At 44.7% G+C, this 9,603-nt stretch overlaps 1 protein-coding gene across 18 annotated transcripts in view; it reads left to right on the forward strand.

Annotated features, from left to right (window-relative positions):
• Window positions 1-9,291, forward strand: part of ncor1 (nuclear receptor corepressor 1) — a 65,794-nt gene extending 56,503 nt beyond the window's left edge. For 13 of the 18 annotated variants that reach the window (XM_066695858.1, XM_066695866.1, XM_066695863.1 and 10 more), the window contains 8 exons: window positions 309-454; window positions 613-857; window positions 1,123-1,278; window positions 1,981-2,117; window positions 3,173-3,226; window positions 3,541-3,762; window positions 3,888-4,058; window positions 6,987-9,291. In XM_066695858.1, coding sequence (XP_066551955.1) covers window positions 309-454; window positions 613-857; window positions 1,123-1,278; window positions 1,981-2,117; window positions 3,173-3,226; window positions 3,541-3,762; window positions 3,888-4,058; window positions 6,987-7,171 — 1,316 coding nt within the window. In that variant the 3' untranslated portion in view covers window positions 7,172-9,291. The remainder of the gene's footprint in view (window positions 1-308; window positions 455-612; window positions 858-1,122; window positions 1,279-1,980; window positions 2,118-3,172; window positions 3,227-3,540; window positions 3,763-3,887; window positions 4,059-6,986) is intronic. The other 5 variants (XM_066695860.1, XM_066695873.1, XM_066695875.1 and 2 more) reach the window with 2 other exon arrangements.
• The last annotated feature ends 312 nt before the right edge of the window (window positions 9,292-9,603 follow it).

The following is a 9,603-nucleotide window of genomic DNA, read 5'->3' on the forward strand; positions in this document are numbered from 1 at the left end:
TTTTTGAAATGCGTTTTTCTGGATTTTTTTTGTTTTGTTCTGTCTCTCACTGTTAAAATACACCTACCATTAAAATTATAGACTGATCATTTCTTTGTCAGTGGGCAAATGTACAAATTCAGCAGGGGATCAAATACTTTTTTCCCCTCACTGTATATATATAAAATATATATTTTGTTTTCATATACATTTAAAACAAGTTAAATGAACTCACGTGAATATGCCTTTGAGAAAGAGTCTCTTGGCAGCCGGCCCTTGGCTTAGCCCCTGTGCTACAGCGTTGACGTGGCCTCTCGTGTGTTTTGCAGCTGAGCAGCGGGCCTTCGAGTCCCAGATGAACCGCTTCCGGCAGCAGCAGGGATCGCCATCTCCACAGCAGCACCCCTCGCAGGCTGACATGTATGCCCAGGTCCCCAAGACTCACCGCGTCATGACCCTGGCCGACCACATCTCTGTAAGTTTACACCCCGGTGGAGTTCGATCACATCTGGGCCAGACGTGTGGCAGGTTTGCGATCTCGGGAAGTCAATCAGGACAGCGTGCGACTCCTTTGCGGAGAGAGACAAGTGAGTTAGTTTCCCCGTCCCTAATCGAACGCCTCGTCCTCCGCAGCAAATCATCACCCAGGACTTCGCCCGGAGCCAGGCCACCAGCCAGGCGTCGCCGGCCACCTCCTCCACGGCCACATTCCAGAGCTCCGCCCAGACCCTGCCGCCCGCGCCCTCCGGCCGCAGCAAGCTGCCCAGCCGCTACAGTCCTGAGGGCCAGGGCCCGCCTGCGCAGGGCCCCCCTGCCCACCACCAGAGACCCTCCAGCCGCGTCTCCCCGGAGAACGCCACAGACAAGCCCCGGGCTCGGTACTGCCCTCTGCATACTGGCACAGCACACACAACACAACACGGCACAACACAATGTAGCACAACACACGCAACACAATGCAGCACAGCACACACAACACGGCACAACACGGCACAGCACACTCAGCACATTTTTTGGAGACCTGAAAGAAATGACTGGGCTGTGTTTTACTAAAACTGTTTAATCAGGTTAAATAATTAAAGCCTTTTGTATGTATTCGTGTGTGCTTATGTTTTTACTTTGTGTCTTCTCCGTGTTCCCCAGGCATGGCAAGTCCCCGGAGCGCAACGTGGCCATGGAGCCCTACGAGCCCATTTCCCCGCCACAGAACTATGCTAGTCTGGACAAGCAGGAGGCCCTGCTGCAGCAGCAGGCTCAGAGACGTGACGCAGATAACCCGGAGCAGAGGTACAGTGGCAGGTAGAGACGGGAAGGGTACGGGACACCCCGACACTGAGCTGCTGGTCCTTTGAAGCCAGAACTGTAGAACTGAGCAGTGTACAGAAACACACACAGGAAACAACAATGTAGACGACACTTTTCCGTTGTATTTCTAACTGTGACCCAAATATAGTTGTCAAAATCTTTAACAGATTATATTTAGCTGAGCAGTGAGCAGCGACTCCCACTTTAAGTGATTGACACCTGTCAGATTTAATTGATGGATTACTGGATTTCTCTGAATGCTCTGAAATGAAAACAGGGACTTGCGTTCTGTGAAAAATGGACAATGCTTCTACATGGTGCCTAATCTCACATTGATAAGAATAAGCAGCTCTGTAAACCCATTTCTCTGGGGAAACGCAGGATGTAAACGCAGATGTTAAACCACAAAACGCTGGCATAGTCATTAGCCTCAAGTTATTTTTGAAAGAGCGATAACAGGCCTGACAGGCAGGACAGGACTGAGTTCCTTTTCATACACAGTCGGTCAGCTAATTTTATGACAAATATAAATTTAATGACAGTTTTTTTCTCTTGTAAAGATCAGTCCCTCCTGGGTCTAAACTAACATTTACACTTAACGAAGGTATCCAACCACTGGCTCCTATACTGTAGCAGGACCTCGGCCCCTTGTGCCGTGTCTTGCCCGTCAACATCCTGCCCCTCTCTGCCTTTCAGGACTGACTCTCGCTCTCCGGGGAACTACCTGCCCTCGTTCTTCACCAAACTGGAGAACACCTCCCCTATGGTGAAATCCAAGAAGCAGGAGATATTTCGTAAGTTGATCTCCTCTGGTGGCGGGGATGCTGACATGGGTAAGTGGGGCTCTTCTAATTGCTTCTAGCTTCTACTAACATTGCTGTCTGTGTTTAATCTTTGACTCGTGAGCCATGCTCCCTCTGCCTGTCACACCAGAGTGGATCTCGTTGTTAGCAGAACATGTGTGTTAATATTTATACATATAATTGATTAAGCCTTGTGTAGGAACATGTCTTTGTGCAGGTACAGGGGGAATATAGGCCACTTTTAGGATTATGAATACTTTGCCGTCGTAATAAATGGGTAGAAGGTCACTGTTATTTTCCTGTGTTGTTGAGGACCTGGCTTTCCCGGTCAATGGCTTGTTTCAGAGCCATCCAAGACTTAACGTTTAAGTCTTCGTATATCCTGAGTGCCACTAAGGGTCACTGCCACTATTTAAACACACAGATATCTGTCCATGCAGCGTTGCTCGTTAGCGTTCGCACAGAGGGATGTGGTTTAAATGCATGCTTTACACATGTAGGTCACATTCATTTATCTGAGCAGAGGTATTAAAAAAAAAAAAAAGCTACCCAGCTGCTTGTGTGAAATACTAACAGCATGTTTGTTATTTTTTTGGCCTTTAGTATTTTGAGGTTTTAGCTTTCCCCTCCTAATCTAATTCTTATTTGATGAAGGTGCTTTTCCCATCTCCCTTTTAAAGCAGTTTAATTCAGGCCTGGTGCTGCCATGTGACTTGTAAAGTGGGTTTTCTAAAACAATGTGTGCCGATAGATGACTTTGTGTCAAGCTTACTGCGTCTGTATCATAAAAAGCTCACATCATTTAAGCGTAAAACTTCTTTGATCACCACAGAAACATGTAAAGCTTTAATTTTCTCTCATAATTTTAGTTTTGCAAGCATTTGTCTTGTCAGTGACATGACTTCCTTATCTAGTCTTCTGTGATCAGTGTTGAAACTCCATTGATGTACTTTTACGCAAATTATAAACGTGTGATGTTCTTTTAAGGAACTCCAGTATTCTACCAGTGAGAAATGTTTCTATAGCCAGTGTTGATTTAAAAAAAAATTTAAAAAATTCTTTAATGCCTTTTTTTTTTTTTTCAGCGAGCGCACAGCCGGGGACGGAGATCTTCAACCTGCCGGCGGTGACCACCTCTGGTGAGTGCGGGGGCGTTCTTATTTGAGTTTCGAGATCAGATCTTCTACGCTGGTTTGCCGGCATTGGGGTTCAAATGACAGCGGCTTTGGCTTGACTCCACCATCTTCCATTTCTTTTCCTTTTTCATTCTCATTTCCTTCTCTCCCACTTTTCTGTTCTTTCCTTTTTCTGCCTTCGTTCCTCCTTTCTTCTCTCCATGTAGCCCACCCTGCCTCCGCTCTGCTCCGCTCCTCCCCACCTCCCTTTAGCCCCGGCCGCTGTCCCCGTGTGCTCTTGTTCAGTGCTGATCAGTGCCTGTGTGTCTCCCGCCCAGCCGGCGTCAGCGCCAAGAGCCACTCCTTCGCCGACCCCGCCAGCAATCTGGGCCTGGAGGACATCATCCGGAAGGCCCTGATGGGCAACTTCGAGGACAAGCAGGACGACCACCAGGCCGGCATCGCACAGCCGCTCAGCCTTGCCATGCCCAACATCGCTACCACCATCGCTAGCATGAGCGAGGCCCGGAGAGAGGAGGTCAACCCTTCCCCCAACACAGGTCACTGCCGCCACAATTTACCAAGTCTTATCATACAGTTAACCGGTGACACAGGAAGTGGTGCCAGCGCGTGACCCTGCGGCCCTCGCTCTCACTCACACTGTGCTGTGTCCTCTGCTCCACAGGCAAGCAGAAGCTGGTGGCGAAGGCCAGCAGCAGGAAGTCCAAGTCCCCGATTCCTGGACAGGGCTACCCGGGGGCGGAGCGTCCCTCCTCCGTATCGTCAGTGCACTCTGAGGGAGATTATCACCGCCAGACCCCGGGGTGGACCTGGGACGACAGACCCTCATCCACAGGTCAGACCCCCGCCGAGCCGGCCTGTGTCTAAATTATGGCGATCGTAGCTTTAGTAAATAATAACAACAACAACAATGCAAAAGTTTCTGGACAAACTGTCTGCATGTGAGATTTTTTTTTAGTTAGCAGTATGTTTCAGTGTACATGTAGTACTGTAGTAAGTACAAGATACTGAAGTATACAGCAGTGTTACAAGTTTCTACAGTATACTATAGTATAAGTATAATATGGTATAAAACCTATTTTAGTAGTATAATAGTATATTATGGGAAATTAGTGTACTACAGTATTTTTTATACTACTGTAGTAAGTACTGTAGTACATCACAAGGTAATAAAGTATAGTATAGAAAATATTGTAGGGAATGTACAGTGAGGGAAAAAAGTATTTGATCCCCTGCTGATTTTGTACATTTGCCCACTGACAAAGAAATGATCAGTCTATAATTTTAATGGTAGGTGTATTTTAACAGTGAGAGACAGAATAACAACAAAAAAAATACAGAAAAACGCATTTCAAAAAAGTTATAAATTGATTTGCATGTTAATGAGGGAAATAAGTATTTGACCCCTTCGACTTAGTACTTGGTGGCAAAACCCTTGTTGGCAATCACAGAGGTCAGACGTTTCTTGTAGTTGGCCACCAGGTTTGCACACATCTCAGGAGGGATTTTGTCCCACTCCTCTTTGCAGATCCTCTCCAAGTCATTAAGGTTTCGAGGCTGACGTTTGGCAACTCGAACCTTCAGCTCCCTCCACAGATTTTCTATGGGATTAAGGTCTGGAGACTGGCTAGGCCACTCCAGGACCTCAATATGCTTCTTCTTGAGCCACTCCTTTGTTGCCTTGGCTGTGTGTTTTGGGTCATTGTCATGCTGGATTACCCATCCACTACCCATTTTCAATGCCCTGGCTGAGGGAAGGAGGTTCTCACCCAAGATTTGACGGTACATGGCCCCGTCCATCGTCCCTTTGATGCGCTGCAGTTGTCCTGTCCCCTTAGCAGAAAAACACCCCCAAAGCATAATGTTTCCACCTCCATGTTTGACGGTGGGGATGGTGTTCTTGGGGTCATTCCTCCTCCTCCAAACACGGCGAGTTGAGTTGATGCCAAAGAGCTCGATTTTGGTCTCATCTGACCACAACACTTTCACCCAGTTCTCCTCTGAATCATTCAGATGTTGGCAAACGTCAGACGGGCCTGTACATGTGATTTCTTGAGCATGGGGACCTTGCGGGCGCTGCAGGATTTCAGTCCTTCACGGCGTAGTGTGTTACCAATTGTTTTCTTGGTGACTATGGTCCCAGCTGCCTTGAGGTCATTAACAAGATCCTCCCGTGTAGTTCTGGGCTGATTCCTCACCATTCTCATGATCATTGAAACTCCACGAGGTGAGATCTTGCATGGAGCCCCAGACCGAGGGAGACTGACAGTTATTTTGTGTTTCTTCCATTTGCGAATAATCGCACCAACTGTTGTCACCTTCTCACCAAGCTGCTTGGCGATGGTCTTGTAGCCCATTCCAGCCTTGTGTAGGTCTACAATCTTGTCTCTGACATCCTTGGACAGCTCTTTGGTCTTGGTCATGGTGGAGAGTTTGGAATCTGATTGATTGGTTGCTTCTGTGGACAGGTGTCTTTTATACAGGTAACGAGCTGAGATTAGGAGAGTCCCTTTAAGAGAGTGCTCCTAATCTCAGCTCATTACCTGTATAAAAGACACCTGGGAGCCAGAAATCTTGCTGATTGATAGGGGATCAAATACTTATTTCCCCTTTAACATGTAAATCAATTTATAACTTTTTTGAAATGCGTTTTTCTGTATTTTTTTTGTTGTTATTCTGTATCTCACTGTTAAAATACACCTACCATTAAAATGATAGACTGATCATTTCTTTGTCAGTGGGCAAACATACAAAATCAGCAGGGGATCAAATACTTTTTTCCCTCACTGTATGTAGGTTGTAGTAGCGATTTAATATTAATCGGTACTAAAGCTCTGTATATACAAATGTAGTGTAGTATAATTATTAGTACAAATGGAATACATATTAGTATATAACAGTATTAAACAAATGTAATGTTGTATGCTTAGTAGTAGTAATAGAAGTGCTATTAGTATATAATACAGTATTAAAAGGGGAAACCATATGGTTAAATTCTTAAAAGCATGATAAAATCATAGAACATATGCTATAGGGAATTAACTGAGGTAAATAGGGCATTTTCATAGCGCAAATTGTGACACATCTGAATAATAATACAAATAATCCATATTAAAGCCCTGTATACACGTATTTAACGTAGTATAATTATTATTAGTAGTAGTAGAAGTGGTATAAGTATTAGTATAATACAGAATTTTATGCAGAAATCAAATATTAATTGTATATTCAGACCGCAATGGGAATCCCAGTACAACACGGCAAAGCTCAGAGAATAGCACTGATGCTGGGAACCGTGATTTGCATTGGTTATGCAAATACAGCTCAATTCTCATTGCTGATTGGCTACTGACCTACAGCTTGGAAGGTCTGTGGGCAAGAATGTCTTCCACCTTTGAAGTCAATGGGAAATTTGGGGTATTTAATCGATCAGAACAATAAATATCAATCCTAGCCAAAAAAAAAAGAACACGGTATCATAAGGAACCACTGTATGAAGTTTGGTATATGTACGGTAAAAAGTGTAGGAGGAGTTAGTGTTAGTACGAACAGAATGATAATATAAAAGATTTTGTTAGAGAACAAGACTCTGCATGTTTTCACACGCAGACTAATAATAATGGTGGGGATGATCACTTATTGGGGTCTTCGAGTGTAGAGGTGCAGTGTTTTTGAATGGTTTTGTTATTTTTATGAAGATTTTATGTATTTATTTATGCTTGTGCCTCGTCCCTCCCAGTGACTGTTGACTTTACTCTCGCAGGCTCCACGCAGTTCCCCTACAACCCCTTGACGATGCGCATGCTGACCCCCCCCACCACCATCGCCTGCACCCCCCCCGCCCTGCAGGCCCAGCCAGGAGCCCTGCCCCAGAGCCGGCTGTGGGAGCGGGAGCCGGCGCCCCTGCTGTCGGAGCAGTACGAGACCCTGTCAGACAGCGACGACTGACCCGGCTGCATGAAGGGGCCAGTGCCTCTGGGGCCGGGGTGGGGTGGTTGTGTGACCGGGGATCCCTTGCCCTGGACGGCTGGCGCCAGGGAGGCCTTTGTCTGTGAGGAGTGACGCGGGCGGGAGGCTGCGGAGGTGGAGAGAGAGGAGACGCCCGGACGCGCCGGTGGGGCTGTACTTATCAGACCGTGCGCGGACTGTTGTAGAAATGAAATGGAAAAAAAAAACTTTAATGTAAAGAAAAAGGACTATTTCTTGTTCAATTTCTGTTTGTAAAGGAAAAAAAAAACTTAATGTCTTTAAATCATTGTATGTAAATAGAGAGTACTTTTTTTTTTTTTTGCAGTGTTTTTTTTTTTTTTTTTTAATGTCGTTATGGAAATTGATCCCTGCTGTTCGGGGACCCGTGTTTCAGCCGCGCCGCCACACGCCAGCCCAGCCAGCGCCTTTGAGCGGGTTTACCCGGGCCGAGTTCAAGCGCCGTGAAGAATCGCGTGGCGGCGCCGCGGTGCTGAAATGCAGACCTCGCTCAGTCCCGCTCTCCTGGCCTCGTACATTGTGGATCCTCCGGCTTTCTGTAGCCGGTGAGATCGTTCACATCTCAGCTACAGTGTAAATTTGAATGCAACGTATTTTGCAAAACTGTGGAAAATAATGCATGGGAAAATTGTTTTTGTTTGCTTCTGAAGAAAGCTTTTCTTTTTGTTCTTTGAGGAGTACCTCATTGTTCTGCACACTGGTAATGAACGTGGAAGATTTATAAGCTGAATAATTGATTTTAATTTATTATTTCTTTTAATTTTTTTTTTTTTTTTTTTTTTTTTTTTTTTTTTTTAAAGAATCCCTAAAGTAATCTTTGTACCTGAATGGATATTTTGGAGCAGGTCTGACTGACGACGACTAAATGGAAGTCCGGAACTGAAGCTCTGGGTGTCTTTTGAAAGTGTCACTCCTCTGACTTTCCGATTGATTTGAATAATGACGGTCTTGTGTTAAATACGTTACGAGACGACGTTTCGAACTCTTTCCCGGTGAGAGCGAGGGTCTGTCGGACAGGTGGCTCTGACTTGTCCACGTGGACTCCTGTTCTTTTAAGTGAAACGTCCTTTTGGTGTTTTTAACCGTCTTTGATATTGTACAGACCGCAGTCTCTGTTCATTTTCTGTGTAGTCAGGGTGGGTGGGGGGCGGGGGGGGGCTGCACCATTGTTGCACTTTTGCATTGTGACTTTTTAAGACGTACACAGAATTGTACTACCTGTTTGATTTGGGCACATTCGGAAAATGTTAGCCTTGCATGGCATTTTCTAAAAGTGAATTATGAATAACATTTCATACGTGCCAGTCCTGGGCGATTCTCCGCCTCCAGTTGACTTTCTTTTGCCACAAATTCATTATTTTTGTATCGTAACTAATGACCTTCAGTTTAATTTTGTATATGGTACAGTCATGTGTAGTGGGGTAGCTGTTAATTGCACTTTCATGACATATAAACGTTTAATTTTTTTCAAACTAAACTGAAGTGCAGCTCTCTCGTGTCTTTCAAAGAGGAATTTATTGATTTGCTATGGATTTTTTTTAAAATAATAATGATAATATTGATAAGTCACTAAGATTTGTGAAGTCAAACTTTATTTCCCTTTGCTTATGTGAAAACAAGTCTCTGTTCTTCACACGTTTGTTCCTGATTTTAAAATCCCAGAGCTGTCGTTCCAATTTCCATTCCCCCCCAACCCGCCCCCCATATGATTTTTTCTTGTCCTTTTTTTTTTCGTTTAGTTATTTGACGAGGTGTCAAGTGTTTACAATGGCAACGACGATGGCAAAAACACACAAGTTTACAAAAAGTGAATCTTAACCATAAAGGATCGATGCAGTTTTCCATTCTTCTGACCTTTTTTAAGTGGTTATAATTTCTGTTAAATCTGAGACTTACAAGCCCATGCATCACATCATGTTAAAACGCAGTTTGTATCGCACAATGTCTTTTTAGTAGTCAATGACGAGAGTTCAGACCAATCAATAAAGTGGATCAGTTCTCCACCTCTCTGAAGAATGTTTCTCTGTCTGTTTTCTTTGTTTAGCCAGTGGTTTTCCCTGTAATAAACCTCTTCTCATGTACGGTTTGTTTTTTAATTCATGCTTCCTGTCCACAAATCACCCCCTATTGTAACCTCTTAAGAAGTACTCGAGGTATATGCAAGAGAAAAACAAAATGCCAACATACGATTTGGCACTGCGGATGTCTCTGGAAATGGAAGAGCAGAAAGGGAAGAATCTTTATTCTTTATTTTGGTGTTTGTTTTCCAGGAGGCCAAAGTACAGTTTAAGCCGGCTAGATTGAAGGCAGGATCGAAGTTTAGCACGGCGGGAAGCTTAGAGGACAGCCTTTTCTGAACTAAGCAAGAGCCGAGGAAGAAAGAAGCCGCTAGA

The sequence above is a fragment of the Amia ocellicauda genome, chromosome 22 (assembly GCF_036373705.1).
Source record: "Amia ocellicauda isolate fAmiCal2 chromosome 22, fAmiCal2.hap1, whole genome shotgun sequence".
NCBI classification, from domain to species: Eukaryota; Metazoa; Chordata; class Actinopteri; order Amiiformes; family Amiidae; genus Amia; species Amia ocellicauda.